Raw genomic sequence first — 17,587 nt, forward strand, 5'->3', positions numbered from 1 at the left:
ACAGCCTGAATATAACATTTATTAAATTGAGTTTTTGTGCCACTGATCTTCACATAATACCCCATAATGTAAAAGTGGAATTAATTTTTTTAGACATTTTTACTAATTAATAATCAATTAAAAGCTGAAATATCTTGAGTCAAAAAGTATTCAACCCCTTTGTTATGGCAAGCATTGGCTGACTGGGACAAAAATTCAGCCCTGGCAATTTAGCAACACATCATACCTTAGTGGTAATCACTATTACATATTATGGAATTGGCATTACATTTGTGTGTCTCTTTCTGTTTTCTTCCTATCGCCACTGCACCTCAATGCCTATACTGACCCAGCAACATTTTAGTTGTGAATGAATAAACAAATGTATTAGATAAAGAAGAAGAAATACTGAATAAATGCCTAATAGGTCACCATTGGCTCATAATACCTTATATTTATTTGGCTAATTAGTGCCTGGCTATGATCAAATGAAAATATATTGGTCACATTCCCAGAATACAGGACGTAAATGTTGCAGCGAAATGCTTACTCACAGGCTCTCCTCAACAATGCAACACACACACACACACACACACAGACATAAATACAACCAAGTAATAGAAACATATTTTAAAAAGGAGGAAGGGTAGTAGGAATATTTACACAATACACTATGAATATACTATGAGTATACTATGAATATACTATGAATACTACAGAACATGCTGGGATGGAAAGGTAAAGAAAGAAGATACCTAGTCAGTTGCACAACTGAATGCATTCAACTGAAATGTGTCTCCTGCATTTAACTCAACCCCTCTGAATCAGAGAGGTGCAGTGGGGTGTTTCGTAGTAAGGATGACTGGCTACTATTTGGAACTTTGTGAGGTTAGCTTTCTGGTGCCTAGAAACGCTGAGGCATCACCCAAGTGGGTGCTACCCAGAGTGGAAGAGAAATCCAGTGGCTATAAGACTCAGGCTGGTTCCCAGACTTGCCCTCTACAAGATCATCAGCAAACTCCATCACCATCATCTACCATTCTCTGACCAGCTCTCTCCGCTCAAGCCATGAACGGACCCTCCATCTTCGGAGGATGCAGCTTTCAAAGACTTGGCCTCTATTGGTTGACCTGTCCTGATATATTGCTTGTTTGTTTTTTGTTGTTGAAGCGCTTTGAGAATCTATGAAAAGCGCTACAGAAATGCCATATATTATTATTATTACTACTACTAGTATTATAATCAATACTATTACTACTATTATTACTATAATTATAATTATTACTATTGTTATTATTACTATTTTTATGATAATCATTTCTATTATAACTATTATTATTCTGATTATTATTACTATTATTATTATTATTATTACTGTTGTTATTATTCCTACTCTTATTATTATTACTATTATTACTGTTGTTATTATTCCTACTATTATTATTATTACTATTATTACTGTTGTTATTATTCCTACTCTTATTATTATTACTATTATTACTGTTGTTATTATTCCTACTCTTATTATTATTACTATTATTACTGTTGTTATTATTCCTACTATTATTATTATTACTATTATTACTGTTGTTATTATTCCTACTCTTATTATTATTACTATTATTACTACTATTATTATTACGGACTGTGCATGGTCAATCTGAATTCTGCATTGGCCGCAGAAGTCAGAGCATTCATGCTTCTTGCGCTTCGCGGATGTCAGGGATCCCGCCGGAACTTTCATTACGCCCACCTGTCCCCTATTCCCACTGATTAGGACTTGTATAAGTGTGCCCTTTGGTTTACAATGGACTTTTGATTATTATTACAATGTCCGTTGGTGCGCGTGAGTACCTGTGCTGTGTGTTTTGGGCTTTCGTGCGCTTATGGATTGCGCAGATGATTACGGGTCTCGTCCCGTGTGTTAATCATATGATGAAGGGTAATACAAATGATAAAAATGACCATGAGTTTGCTAATAAAAACATTTTATTTGTATTTTTCAAATAACATTTTTGATTGAATAAATAACAGATTTAAGATGACATTTTAAACATATTCACATGTTCATATTCACAAGAGGACCCAAATGACATTTAGCTACAATTGATAAAACGCTGAATCGTTACATTTCATTTTTAAGTAACATTTCATTTTTAAGTAAAACTTCTTCAGTGCTCTTCCATATCACTCCTCATCCTCAGTAATGCTGTTCACAGCCAAGTCATTCCAGAACTGCCTTCGATTTGCAGGAGGCATCAGAGGACACATCTTGGTGATTATGTCCATCTTCTTGGACTCTTCTGTCCCTTTATCCTGTATACGTAGTGTCGAGGGTGTCTCTTGAGTGACTTTCTTCATGATGAAGTCAAACTCTGTGAAGTCCTTTTCTTCATGGGAGACTTTGTAGAAGAGGCTCCTGGATCCACTCCTCAATTGGATCTCTGCCAGCTTTGGCGCTGTTGCCTTCTTCAGTTTGATGATGGAATGGCCAGCTTTCCATGCCAGGATGTTTTCCTTTTTTATTCCGGCCACCTCCACCTTGCCTGCATTGGAAGTAGTGACCACATGGAGGAAGTCCCCGAAGTCGTACAGAAACAACCTGCTGCGTCGACTGTAAGCACCAACTGTAACATTTTTCTTAGATTGCTGTGCCACCGTGTGGAAGATCCATGTCCTCTTCTCCTTATAATTAATCTCCCATTAATTTTCCCATATTTCCTTTCGCCTAAATATTCTGAGTACATTGCCTCTTGCATTTGGGACCACATGGCTTACCCATTGGTGGAATCTTGGATTTCTTATTTGATAGGTGTTCTGGAGTTGTGTCCACGGGCTCAGCTGCCACTTGTGCTGGAACATCCAACTCTAAAGGTGGATGATAATCTTCATCATCATCATCATTGACAATTTATTTATCTTCTGATAGTCTGATGTCTAATGAGTCAGAGACCACCCACTGGTTCTCTATTTCTTCAAATAGTGTTGACACTGTGACTTCAGTTAAAGGGGGTAGATCAGGAATCTTTGTTGAAATGTGGCCCTCAAAATCAACTGAAATAAATAGAGCAAAGAATCAGGGACATGCATCCTAATGATTCTAATCTGTCATGGATGATAATAATTAAAAGTGACATTTTCTGGTGAGCAAACATATGATCGTAATCCATTCATGTTATTCTTTAATATAGGATATAATCAATGTTGATTTGATCTTGTGCAAACATTATCTTATTAATTTTCACTGTCAAAAGTCAGTTCATCTATTAATGTCACGACTTCCGCCGAAGTTGGCTCTCCTGCCTGTTCGGGCGGTGCTCGGCGGTCTTCGTCACCGTCCTACGAGCCACTACCGATCCCTTTTTCGTTTGTCTGTTGGTTTTGTCTTATTAGTTTCACCTGTGTGTATTTTAGTTTAATTACGTCCTTATATGTAGTAGGTTGTCCCGCCCTTGTTTTGTGGGGGATTGTTTTTGAATTCATGTCATTTGGTGTACCACTTGTGTTTTATTCTCCGGTCTATTTTTGATCCTGTGTTGGATTATTCGCCCTGTATGTTGGGTTGACCGTGTTTTTGTGCGCCGGAGAATAAACTGTCGAATCACTGAAACCTGCTCTCTGCGCCTGATTCCACCCACCTTGATAAAACGTGACAATTAATTTCATACCTGCTCCCAAAAAGGCTCTTACATTTTCATTTTTATATATAATACAAAAATATTGCATGGATGGACATTGACAGGAATAAAACCTAGTATTGACGTGGTTGTACTGTCTAATACATCCTCACATGGCAACTTTGATCCGCATTGATACTAATCATCTAGGCCACAGGGATTGGTGGAAGTCATGCAAAACTGTTTTTACCGCATTCATGTAAAGATGGCACTGAAGCAGACACATTGAGCACACGTTTGGCATGTCAAAGCTTGTTGTACTAATTACATATGCCACCAACAAAGGTGATGGATACAATTTGGGATTGTAACTTCCCTGACCAGGACAGTCAAGCAATACTGGAATATAAAAGAAAACCAGAAACCCTAAACATGTGAGTGGATATATTATTAATGAGCTAGCAATGCTGTGTGTGCGCTCATCCGGAAAAAGAGTGTGCGTGGCTTTTGACAATTCAGTATGGGGTGCACGTCCAACTGACCGTCAGCTGGCTAAAGATCGTGTGTGTGGTGTAACGTTACGGATTGAAATAACCCATTGAATGTCTGAATACAACTAAAAGGATGATATTAAATCCAGGTATAATAGATTGAAGCTAGTATAAACTGTTGATCGTCTCTTATGGGAACATGTAGCACAAATCTATTGCTTCATGCTAATGCTAGCGTCATTTTTAGCTAAGTGGCTGTCACTGGCTAGAAATCGTGTGTATGGTGTACTGATTCAAAGAAACCAGCAGATGATATTTCAGAATATAATTGATTATATGGCTAATAGATTGACGTTAGTATCAATTGCAGATCTCTTATGAGAGCAGGGAGCATTGTTAGTCTATGCTAGCTAGCTAATTTATTTTGATGTCAGATGTACTTAGTTAGCTAGTTCTTACCAGTGTCTGGATGTCGGCGTTTCAGAGCAAGTTAAACCATCATTTCCCCCCGGGAATGCTGTGCCATGGTGTTGTATCCCTAGATTAGCAATGTATGTGTGTGTAGCTGTCAGTCAGTGTCATACAGGTTCGATTGCATCTCTATCAGAATAGAATGATATGATACAAAGGTTAAACGCAGTAACTGCAGCCAAGGGCAGGTTGAAACCAAGCTAAAAGGCAGGAAGTTCAGTTACTGCCATTTACCTTGGTTTCACAGTAACTTTTTGCAGTTACTGCTAATACGACCCCCAGTTTCTCCAAAACACAGTACAATAGAGGCAGGATACTTGTCCACTGACTCGCCAAACATGACCCTGTGTGAACCAAGGTCCTTTACACCACCAATTAATCCACACATAAAACGGTCAACCGAATCGTTTCTAGGCATCTCTCCTCCTTCCAGGCTTTTTCTTCTCTTGATTCTATATTGCAATTGGCAACTTTCATAAATTAGGTGCCTTACCGCCACTGACCTCTTTGGTTTTTCAGTCACCCATGTGGGTATAACCAATGAGGAGATGGCAAGTGGGTACCTGCTCCTATAAGCCAATGAGGAGATGGGAGAGGCAGGACTTGCAGTGGGATCTGCATCAGAAATAGAACTGTCTTCTATTTTAGCCCTTTGCTATGCAGACGCTCGTTGGCAGCCCAACCAGTGTGGGTGCAATAATTGAATAATATAGACGTAGTCGTGGTAATGCTTTAAATCCATCACTGCAAATGACTGACAATTTCGACATCGAATACATGTGGATCACATTTTAGGGTTGAGATATGATTCTGTGGAAGGCTTGGCAACAGAGTGCATGTGTTGCAGCAAACCCAGTCACAACTGGAGGTGTGCTTTATGGAGCGGGCACACCATAAATAAGCCTGTAGACTATATCAGTAGGTTAAGGCTACAATATCCTTTCATAGTGTTTATATCAGTACAACAACATAGGTCTAGGTCACGTTTACTTGAGGGCATCGGGCATACCTTTTCTGGAGACACAGGATAATCAAGTTTCAGTTAGGACATCACTTGTTTACAATATTAGTCAATATACCTACTATGTCAAAAAGTGCGGGCAAAGAAGAAGAAAATGTGAGTAGGCCTAGGATAATGCTTTGTTCGCTCTTCATAATAATGTCGCTTCACATTTGTATAATTCTAAAGATGGATGATGAAAGTCTATGAGATGAATATGTAGCCTACAGAATCAGTCATCATGTAGGCCTACGGCTAGTTGACTAGTTTAAAGATAGTTTAACAATGTAAATGGATCAAACAAATTTGTTTTAGAGATAAGCTTGGTTCAACATTTTTCATGCAAGTGAATTGGCAAAAGGTGGAATTATTGCAAACCAAGTGACAGGGATGGGGTCTACTATCAAAACCATTACCAAAACCCCACGTCTAAAAAGTTTTGTCATGATTGTCTCTGTCTTTGTAGGGGTTACAGGAAGCCCCAGAAAGGACATTCCCTGTATTCTTCAGAGGAAAACTGGGGGAGAAGGTTAGTGTGATAGTATGACATTCCAAATGATCTGAGATCCTCAATTTCTTTCAAATGAAATGTTACCTAATTATATATTTTTAATGACTTCCTTCCATTTCCAGTCCTAATTCCAAAACCATTCCCACTGTAGTATCCATTGCCCTGACATTGAGGTTTGTTAAAACACAATCCACAGCTCCATCAGGAGACCCCAGGATTTGACCTGTTGGACCCCAACATGAGAGTCATAGATGTTAGTTATAACTGCCTCAACGACAAACACCTGAAGAGTTTTTTCCGCCATCCGGCAAGGAAGAAGCGGCTGGTTAAGCAAGGACTCATCACCTCAAATGAGAAGGCAAGGCAGACCTCCCTTTTCTTTCCAAAATCTAAAAGTGACACTTATATGGAACTGAGAAAATTGGACAGGTGTAAGCAATATGATGACTAGGTGAAATGTTTGCCATTTTGCTTAGTTTACACAAATCCAAATCTACATATGGTCATTGATAGTGCAGGTTGTAAAAGAGAATGTGTTCTTAATGTCTTACCTGGTTAAATAAAGGCAAAATCAATCAATATTGGGGTTTCGGGTAGAGGTAGATTTGGGATTGGGTGTTTGTACACATGAACTTCCTCTAAAAATGGCTCTTTTGTGGCTCCTCCCTTTCAGGTGCTGTGTACGTGTAAAGAGTACAATCGCTACAGTAGCTACATCAAGTCAGTTCAGTTGCTATGGGAGAAGCAGTGCTGTGCCCAGCAGGTTAGAGTGGTCTGCTTTCTAGATGCATAATTATAAAAACACAAATGCTATATTGTTCGACATCTTTCCATGCGTTTTATTCCAACTGTGTATGTAACTTGCTGTCGCTCATGGATCGGGAAAGGGTTTTCTGATCACGTGACAAGACCAGGAAAAACTTGTGGAAGGCAAGGGTGCAAATGAATCTCTCTCTCTCTCTCTCTCTCTCTCTCTCAGAAAACGCTTTTGAAGCAGTTCCTAGTCTTGCAGCAGCAAGGGGAGGTTCCGTCCCACATCTCACTGACGGATGTTAGAGATTGGCTCATTGCCAAGGGTAGAAACTACTTCAAGAACACGTGAGTGTTATTAGAATCTTTTACTCAAATTTGTTTAAAAAAAACATAAGCTTGGGGGGGAATCACGTTGACCTCCTATCTAGCAATAACTTAAGAAATAGATATGGTGGACAATTTGAGTATTAAGGTTAATCATGTTTTATGTTCCCTTGTATGTGAAGTTTTCAGAGTGAAATGGAAGAGGGGAAGAACCTTCACTTGGCCGAACTGGCTTGGGATGTGAAACGACGCCTCAGGCTTAAGGAACTGGAAAGAGAAGTGTGCAGGGAGCTGCGCCTGGAGCGCCAAATCCGCTGGTCGGTGATTGGACAGGTAAGGATGGAACAGCGGCACTCCTAGGGCTGATATCAACACACAGTTGCTTAAGCAGCAGTAGGACCTCAGTGTTTCTGTTGGTATCTTCATCCATTTGCCTCTCTTTTTCACCCGTCTCTCTTAGCCTGGTAGCCAGATGGGAGATTGGAGACCCCTGGGCATGGAGACACACACACCTCTGGAAATGGACTCTCCCTTCAGACACTCCACCTCCTCGATAGACACTCTTTCCAGTCAGATCTCGACTGAGAAACTCGAGGTTGCTAGGCTACATACTACCAGACCACATATTGCCAGACCACAAATTACCAGACCACAAACTACCAGACCACAAACTACCAGACCACGTTCTGCCAGACCACCAACTGAAAGACCTAGCAGTGACTCTGATCACTCTGGAACCTTGTCTTCTGTGATGACCTGCTCACCACATTCAGCTAGCCCGTCAGTGGTAGGTCATTTTGGTCATGAACATGTTCCCAGCTTTCACTCTTTGGGGGCTGCAGGCATATTACTGCTTCCCTGTCTCCCATCTACTGGGAAATCCATATCCAAGTACAGTGGCAAGAAAAAGTATGTGAAACCTTTGGAATTACCTGGACTTCTGCGTAAATTGGTCATAAAATGTTATCTGATCTTCATCTAAGTCACAACAATAGACAAACAATGATACTTGTTCATGTCTTTATTGAACACACGGTGTAAACATTCACAGTGCAGGGTGGAAAAAGTACACTCAGCAACAAAAAAAACTTCCCCTTTTCAGGATCCTGTCTTTCAAAGATAATTCATATATATCCAAATAACTTCACAGATCTTCATTTTAAAGGGTATAAACACTGTTTCCCATGCTTGTTCAATGAACCATGAACAATTAATGAACATGCATTTGTGGAACGGTCGTTAAAACACTAACAGCTTACAGACGATATGCAATTAAGGTCACAGTTATGAAAACTTAGGAAACTAAAGAGGCCTTTATACTAACCTCAAAAGAAAGATGCCCAGGGTTCCTGCTCATCTGCGTGAACGTGCCTTTGGCATGCTGCAAGGACGCATGAGGACTGCAGATGTGGCCAGGGCAATAAATTGCAATGTCCGTTCTGTGAGACGCCTAAGACAGCGCTACAGGGAGACAGGACGGACAGCTGTTTGTTCCCGCAGTGGCAGACCTCGTGTAACAACACCTGCACAGGATCGGTACATCCGAACATCACACCTGCGGGACAGGTACAGGATGGCAACAACAGCTGCCCGAGTTTCACCAGGAATGCACAATCCCTGCTCAGACTGTCCGCAATAGGCTGAGAGAGGCTGGACTGAGGGCTTGTAGGCCTGTTGTAAGGAAACCGGCACAACGTCGCCAATGGGCACAAACCGACCATCGCTGTCCCAGACAGGACTGTCAAAAAGTGCCTTTCACTGACGAGTCATGGTTTTGTTTCACCAGGGGTGATGGTCGGATTCGCGTTTATCGTCGAAGGAATGAGCGTTACACCGAGGCCTGTACTCTGGAGCGGTATCGATTTGGGGTTGGAGGGTTCATCATGGTCTTGGGCGATGTGTCACAGCATCATCGGACTGAGCTTGTTGTCATTGCAGGCAGTCTCAACACTGTGCGTTACAGGGAAGACAACCTCCTCCCTCATGTGGTATCCTTCCTGCAGGCTCATCCTGACATGACCCTCCAGCATGACAATGCCACCAGCCATACTGCCCGTTCTGTGCGAGATTTCCTGCAAGACAGGAATGTCCACTGCGCCTCCCGGGTGGCGCAGTGCTTAAGGGCTCTGTACTGCAGTGCCAGCTGTGCCACCAGAGACTCTGGGTTTGCACCCAGGCTCTAACACTTGTATCTTTGATCAAAGTTTATGGTGAGTATTTCTGTAAATTGTTGTGGCTCTCTGCAAATTCGGATGTTTGAGGCACAACATTACTGAACATAACGCGCCAATGTAAACTGAGATTTTTGGAAATAAATATGAAGTTTATCGAACAAAACATAGGTTAGTGATTAATTTGATCTCTATTTCTGCTTTTTGTGACTCCTCTCTTTGGCTGGAAAATGGCTGTATGTTTTTCTGTGACTAGACCTAGCATAATCGTATGGTGTACTTTCTTTTTTTGCTGAGTTTATGTGAACCCTTGGTTTTAATAAACGGTTTGCCCTACTTTGGCAGCAATAACCTCAACATTTTCTGTAGTTGCAGATCAGACCTGAGCAACGGTCAGGAGTAATTTTATACCATTCCTCTTTACAAAACAGTTTCAGTTTAGCAATATTCTTGGGATGTCTGGTGTGAACCGAACTCTCGAGAGGCCCTGCCACAGAATCTCAATCGGGTTGAGGTTCCCTACTCTGACTGGGCCACTCCAGAAGGCATATTTTCTTCTGTTGTTGATTTACTTCGGTGTTTTGGGTCGTTGTCCTGTTGCATTACCCAACTTCTCTTGAGCTTCAATTGGCGAACAGCTTTACATTCTCCTGCAAAATGTCTTGATTAACTTGGCAATTCATTGGCAATTCATTTTTCCATCGACGATAGCTAGCTGTCCAGACCCTGAGGCAGCAAAGCAGCTCCAAACCATGATACCATGCTCCCTTCACCATACTTTACAGTTGGGATGAGGTTTTGATATTGGTGTGCTGTGCTTTTTTTTCTCCACACAGTGTTGTGTGTTCCTTTCAAACAACTGAACTTTAGTTTAATCTCTCCACAGAATCCGCAACATTTTGATACTCTTTTGCGAACTTCAAACGTGCAGCAATGTTTTTATTTGGTGGCTTCTTCCGTGGTGTCCTCCCATGAACACCATTCTTGTTTAGTGTTTTACGTATAGTAGACTCGTCAACAGAGATGTTAGGATGTTCCAGAGATTTCTTTAAGTCTTCAGCTAACACTTTAAGATTCTTCTTAACCTCATTGAGCATTCTGCGCTGTGCTCTTGCAGTCATCTTTGCAGGACGGCCACTCCTAGGGAGAGTAGCGACAGTGCTGAACTTTCTCCATTTATATACAATTTGTCTAACCGTGGAGTGATGAACATCAAGGCTTTTAGAGATACTTTTGTAACCCTTTCCAGCTTTATGCAAGTCAACAATTCTTCATATATTGGGTCTTCTGAGATCTCTTTTGTTTGAGGCATGGTTCACATCAGGCAATGCTTCTTGTGAATAGCAAACTCACATTTTGTGAGTATTTTTAGGGCACACAGCTCTAACCAACATCTCCAATCTCGTCCCAATGATTGTACTCCAGGTTAGGTTTTGGAGAAGTAATTAGCTTAGGGGTTCAAATACTTTTTTCAACTTACATTGTGAATGTTTAAATTATGTATTCAGTATAGACAATAAAAATACAATCATTTGTGTGTTATTAGTTTAAGCGGAATGTGTTAATCTGTTGTTGTGACTTAGATGAAGATTAAATCTAATTTTATGACAAATTTACGCAGACATTCCGATAATTCCAATAGGGTTCATATACTTTGTCTTGCCACTGTATTTGGATGATATGATATGCGTTTGCCACTTTGGTAAATGTAAAAAGTCTAGATGAGGAAGATGATTAAGTTGCAACAATGGAGACAGCACATTTGATATAGAGTAATTGCTAAAGAAAGAAAGGTTAACTTTTTAAAATAATTTAATATGTATTAACATGTGTTTTGATTTCCAACATACTGTAAATCTGAATCAATTCTGTTGATGTTCATATATACAGATTACTATTAGGGACTTGCTGCTCATGATTGGGCACATAACGAGCTCAGTATTGGAGGAGGTAAATAGCATCCTGATCCCTGCCTTGGTTGACCTTATAAGGCTGAGAGCTTCAGAAAGTGCTGCAGAGAATATGCTCCCCATGAGCAAAGACACCAACGAAGATTCAACCCAGGGCTCTGTCAGCTGTACCTCCCTACTCTCCAAAGTCAATGTCATCTGTCTCACTCAGAGTCCTGACAGTAGGTCCTCCCCAATCTCCATTGATGTACCAGTCACTGCTGTCCAGACTTATTGTAGCAGCAGTTCTCTGTCCAGTGAGGAACGAGCACACTCTTTCTCCAGTCAGATCTCTACTAAGAACCTCCTGGCTGCTAGGCCACGTTCTGCCAATCCACCATCTGCTAAACTACCATGTGATAAACCACAATCTGCGACACCACCACCTGCTAAACTACAATCTGCTAAACCAGATTCTGCGAAACCACCTATTGCCACTGACTACTCTGGAACCTTATCTGCTGTGGTAGGTCGTGGGCATGTCATCCCTGTCAAACTGACATTGGCCCCTTTCTCCTCCTTAATCTCCAGCGAAGAGACCAACACCAACTTCTCCTCCAGCAGCCTCCCCTCCTCCTGCTCCATTAAGCTTTCAGACAGTAGGAGTGTAATTCCTTGCTCCCTGACTGTAAGCTCCATTTCAAATGTTCCTGGACCTGACTCTAGCAGCAGCCCTGTGCGGGAGAATCAATTTGCTACTGAGGTCTCGTCGATCTGCCTCAGCCAAGATAGAAATGGCCAAAGAGGGAGTGTGACACCTCCAGCCCCTTTGGATGTTTCCCTCCCCTCCATTATTGAGCGGGCTGGCGGACTTGTATGTTCCGTCATCTCCCAGTCTTTAGCAATTGTGGAGGCGCGGTCAAGTGTGAATGGTGAGGAGGGCTCTCCATCTCCCACCACAGTCTCCCATTCTCCTACAAGGGTGTATGTCAGCCACTTAAGGAGTAGCCCACTAGGTGAGGACCTTGTAGATTCAACACTTGCGGATGTTATCTCTGTCCTGAAAATGGAGGGAATTCTTTCCTCCTCTCCGACTTTGGAAGAGGAGCTGCTTGATCTCTCCTCCAGTTGTTCTTCGTCATCAAGCGAAACACTGCAATGTGTGTCTGTTGGCCCTCTTGGCAGTGGGTCGGAGACGTCCTTCAAACTTCTTGGGGGTCGTACTCTGAGTATCGCCACCCCAACGGCCCATGATACCACAGAGGACTTAGAAGTCTACAGTGATGAGATTATTGACGAAATCCTTACTATAATGAGGACCAAAAAAGATGATGACAGTGGAAGTGACGTCTCTGGTGCATCAACACCATGCAACACACCAGCACCACAGAGCCGGTCCTCTTCTGCACTGAGGGGAGTGCTTCCCCATGACAGGAGGATACTCAGCACAACACTGCTTGGAATCCAGAACACACTAGATAGTGAGAACCTCTCAGGAGAGTGTTCCACCTCACCACAGGACAATGCCAGAGTCCTGGAGATGATAAAGTTGCTGCAGAGGCGCCTTGAGGGGACACCCTCAGAGTCCTCCATCCATATCACAGATGTGGCTTCACCCGTGGGCATTCCTCTCCCTCTATCTCTCTATGCTGTTCAGTCGTGTGTATTTGCCACTGACAAAGACCTGAAGGCAGAACGAGTGAGGGGAGTCTTTGAAAGCCTGAGATCCCAGTTTATGAGCTACTCCATCAAGCCTGTGAGTAACATCATTACCAGGGCAACAACAAAGATGGCTGCCTCCAATCAGGTTAGTTCAGAGACACTCCAGGCAGCATCAGCAAAATCATCTGCTGTGGCTCAGAACCTTATTAGTTTGGTTTTATTTAAAGTTGCCACGGTGTCCTGCTCTGATGACTTAGAGGGTCTGGGTGATCATCTCAGATGCCCCTCAACTTTGACCAGAGGTCTGACACCTTTGACCTCGGAGAAAGCTACACTGACGCCTGCTGTTCTGAAGATCAGAAGGGAGATGTCTAAGGAAGTGGCCACCGAACTCCAGTGTTTCTTGATCAAGGAATCCCTTACTGGCACCCAGACACCATCCAATGGACATGTTTGCACTTCTGAATCTGCCCCAAGGGAAGCTGTGCGGGACATCCTGAGGAAAACCAAAGAGGAGGCTTTCAACAAAAGCCTGAATAAAATTTTCCCTGTTAATTTGGATGAGCGGCTCACAGACTCCATTGCAGATGCCTTATATCCGAAGCTGCATGACAGACTGGAGTCCAAGAGAGAGCTGCAGGCTTCTTATTACAGCTCCCAGATCATCTGTAGCCTCAGCCCCTTCAAAGTTGAGAGCAGCCTAGAGCTCCAGGAGTTCACTGACCCACTATCTGAGTCAGTATTGTGTCTCCTGGATAGAACATTTGGAGATAAAGCTCAGAACTTAAAGACAGGTGGAGGGGTTTTACAATATGTCACAGACCCAACCTATAAGAAGCATTTGATTGGACCCCACACCAACGACGTCAATGTGGTTATGCACACGATTGCAGTGGAGGAGTTGCCTGTTGAGGGTTGTATTGCGCAAAGTGAGGCCATTCATGGACTTCACAAGAAGCAAGAGTTACCTTCCAGCACCAGTGGCAGAGGGAATGAGACCCCGAGCCTTACTAATTGCCTACTGGAGGGTGTAGTGGGCAAACTGGTACGGAAGATGCTATTTCAGGGCCTTGACATCCCTGAGGTACCCATGAACTACAGCCGCTCTGAGAACTTTAAGCTACAGTATGAACTGGTTGCAAAGCTTTGTCCTCTGATGGTAAGGACAATCATGGCTACAACCATAGACAATCAACCACCTACTACTCAAGAAGCAGTGATGTCTTCCGAGAACATCCATGTGAAAGAGCTGTGTGAGGCAGGTATCAAACACCTCAAAGAGAACCATGTACCCGATGACTCTGAGACAAACATCATGGTCAGAGGGGCTTTGAGTGAAATTGAATCCTGTATGATTGAGACCTCCGACAAGGACTCTCCCAGTCTACATTCCACACCAGAGGTGGTGGTAGACCTGATCACCAAGCTGCTTCATGGGTATGAGCTTGACTCAGAGGACTTTGCATCACCTGTGTCATCCCCAACCACCACTCTCTCTGATGTGGCAATGGACATGGTGGTTTCTGTCCTTCGGGACATGTCCGATTCCCCAGACGTTACCTCAGCATTGGAAATGACCAAGGATCTCAAGACGCCGTACTCCCGCCCCTCAAGTGCAAGGATTGTAAGTGCCCTCTGCAGAGAGCTGGAGGAGCACATGGGCTCTGATGCTCTGAGGCGAGCTTTGAGCCACGGCAGCGGGGAGATGACAACAGCCATTGCGAGTGCAGTCACCAGGGAAGTCAACCGTCTGGGTTCAATCGTACCCAAAGTCTCTGTCAGGCCGCTCTCCTCAGACATCTGCCTTAGGACAGACCAGGACAAGGTCATGGTTAAGAGCCGATGTGGCTCGGCTGAGGTGAAGGCATCCCAACCGGTGTATATTATTGTTCATGTAGAGGCGGTGATGGATATCATTGTCCGGCTGCGGTCTCTGATTGTTCCTCGGACCCAGGATAAACTGGCCAGCTGGACCCTAGTTGAGGATGTGACCAACAAGCTGTCCAGTGCTCTGTGGGTGAGGGTGACTAACAGGTGGAGGGAAGCAAATGTCTGCCTGAAGGCAACAGACATCTTTCAGTTGGTGCTGTCTGTGCATAGAAAGTTGATGCAACGCTATGGCACAGAGGAAGCCCTACAGAGGATACTGTGCCACAAGGCACCCAAGCTGCACAAGGACATTGTCTGTCTTGTCACGAATGGAATTATGGATGCACCATCCAAACTTCAAGACACCAAAAATCTGGAATCTACACTCAACTTGAAAGAATTGACAGCCTTGTTTAATGAAATGACAACCCGTCAATCTTTGAATAAGAAAGCTAAGCAGAGCAGCATCAAGATTGAGATTGAACAGCCAGAGTGGTCCACTGTGGAACAAGTGACATCCGGTTCCACCAGCTTCATTAGGGAGCTTATATTAGAAGAAGTCCTGATGAAGCTTGTCAAGAAGATATGCCGTATGCCAAAAAGGACCAACAAGCGTCAGCGCATCCAGATCAGTGATCTGGTGACTGAGCTGATCCGATTGTTCGACGATGAGGTGGCCAAATATCTGATTGAGGAAATGGAAAGCCAGCAAAAAAGTTTCAATTCTAAGATGACATCGAAGCTGGCAGATGCCATCTACACTGACCTTGGGAAGGTCAAGCGTTTGAAACGCTCCTTGAAAATTGACGATTTATTTGAGGATCAGGAGATGCTTTCCATTGTCTCTGTCATTGTTTCCCACAAGCTACTGGCCATCTTGAAACCCTCAGTTTCCAACCCATATGACCGTGAGACCTCAGACCTTGAAGACTCATGCAGTAATGATTTGGAGGATGCGGAATCTGAGGGGGTGCATTATGCCACCGGCAGAAAGGTAAGACAAGCTCAGATTACTCTTGAATGGTCATTGGTTGTGCTTTTTGATATCGGTACCAGTAAGTATAGTTGTATAATTATAGGAATATGTAAAGGAAGTGAAATTGAAGTTTAATTGTGCATTCTTGAATTCTGATCACAGTCCAACGTGAGCATCGTCCTTACAGACACTACAAACCAGCCAGAGATGTACATTGCTGTGGATTCTCCACCTATGAGTGAGTATTCCTGGGGGGAAATGTTCTTATGGGACAATTATTTATATATATATATATATATATATAGAAGTAATAAATTATTGTTTTATCAGACAATTGTCCATCTGAAATTCTTACATATTTTCATCTTCTTGCCAGTTAAATTATCCAAGATGAGGAAAGGCATCCGGGACTTCTTCTGGGGAGTCCAGAAGGCCTGGAAACGCTTGGTCACCTGCAAGTCCTCTGGGTCCTCTGATGGGTAGCCTGGATGACGTGCAGCCCATGTCAATTGCTTTTGCCAGGCTACATCTGAGGAGGACACCACAACTGGCCTCAATACAACATTTGTATTTTAGTTCATTGAATTTTGAGTCCCTTAATGCTGCTATATTTGAACCAGGTTGTCAGTGGACTAGCTTACCATTAGTTTATACTCCTTAAGGAAGATCCACTATAGGCTAGTCAACACCAAAATTCCATCTGGGTCTTTTGATCCCTTATTAGCTCCCACTCCTGTAACTAGGAATGTGAGCTTCTAAATGTCATTCAGACATCTACAGCTTCTCCTGTGACTAGGAAGATAAGCTAAGAAGCCCAACCAATTGACTAGATGTGCTGTACATCTGATGCCCTCTCCCTATTGTAATCATTGATCCACATCCATTGCAGCCTCTAAATTGGATGTAGATATTTAGCCTAAATTAAAAAATGACAAGGAGGGAAGGCCAACAGCAGCTTCTACTCTTACGATTAGGAAAGTGGTGCTAAACTTTTTGGGCTTTGAGGAACTATGCATTTTATTTTTCAATCACTTACATACTTTTTAATGGTTGTTTTAATAAAGCATTTGTATTGCAGATTTGGATTCATATTTTATCTTTCATAATTTTTCATTTTAATTTAGGTATTCATTTGATGACATGGGACTAAAGCGTAGTTTATACCCTACATACATACACAAGAAATAACTACAAGCAGCTACACAAAAAAACCTTTACACAAGAACGCAGGATCAGCATTTTGTGAAGCGTTCTTGTGTTGCACACGAAGGGTATGACCTAGGCTTAGTCATTTTATGACTTCTATAAGGGTATATAATGGTATCCATAGTGCAGTATTAAGATATTCATTGTGGAGCTTTATATTATAGTAGAAATAATGTAAATGAATAAAAGTGAATTGATGTATGTCAACTTGATGGCGATATTTGCTTGATCAACAAAAGCTGTATTGGTGTTAGACGGTCTGAAGTTGTATGACTTTCACTTATTTATTTAATTGTCACGGCCCTGAAAGAGGTAGAAAAGGCCTCAAGATGGCGACAAATATCTTCTGTCAAATCCTATCAATGTATTTATCACATGCGCTGAGTCGAATAGGTGAAATGCATACTTACATCTTCCTCTAACTCTGCCTTGACAGAGAAGGGCTTGATGAATCATTTACAGTATATTGAATTCAGAGTTTCTAGTGTGAAATACAACATTGCTGTCTGCCAAAATAATTAGCAGTATTAAAGCAGTGTAATATACACTGAGTGTACAAAACATGAGTGCTCTTCCCATGACATAGATGGCCCAGGTGAATCCAGGTGAAAGCTATGATCCTTTATTGATGTCACAGTGTAGTTGCTGGGTTTTTGACACGCAACAGT

At 42.4% G+C, this 17,587-nt stretch overlaps 1 protein-coding gene across 1 annotated transcript; it reads left to right on the forward strand.

Annotated features, from left to right (window-relative positions):
- The first annotated feature begins 5,642 nt into the window (after positions 1 to 5,642).
- LOC116356387 (uncharacterized) lies at positions 5,643 to 17,126 on the forward strand. The gene is made up of 10 exons (XM_031802172.1): positions 5,643 to 5,675; positions 6,025 to 6,087; positions 6,266 to 6,427; positions 6,743 to 6,832; positions 7,049 to 7,167; positions 7,329 to 7,479; positions 7,607 to 7,933; positions 11,208 to 15,731; positions 15,876 to 15,951; positions 16,090 to 17,126. Exons 1-10 carry the CDS (start codon positions 5,643 to 5,645, stop codon positions 16,194 to 16,196), a joined length of 5,652 nt encoding a protein of 1,883 aa, XP_031658032.1. The 3' UTR covers positions 16,197 to 17,126.
- Positions 17,127 to 17,587: the final 461 nt, after the last annotated feature.

The sequence above is a fragment of the Oncorhynchus kisutch genome, linkage group LG22, assembly GCF_002021735.2.
Source record: "Oncorhynchus kisutch isolate 150728-3 linkage group LG22, Okis_V2, whole genome shotgun sequence".
NCBI lineage: Eukaryota > Metazoa > Chordata > Actinopteri > Salmoniformes > Salmonidae > Oncorhynchus > Oncorhynchus kisutch.

What these genes read in the sequence shown, in the direction of transcription:
- LOC116356387 (XM_031802172.1), top strand. Translation starts at nt 5,643, where the DNA reads ATGTCAAAAAGTGCGGGCAAAGAAGAAGAAAAT. An exon ending in GAGGAAAACTGGGGGAGAAG is followed by an intron (nt 6,088 to 6,265) that starts GTTAGTGTGATA and finishes CACAATCCACAG; the next exon opens with CTCCATCAGGAGACCCCAGG. An exon ending in AGCAGTGCTGTGCCCAGCAG is followed by an intron (nt 6,833 to 7,048) that starts GTTAGAGTGGTC and finishes TCTCTCTCTCAG; the next exon opens with AAAACGCTTTTGAAGCAGTT.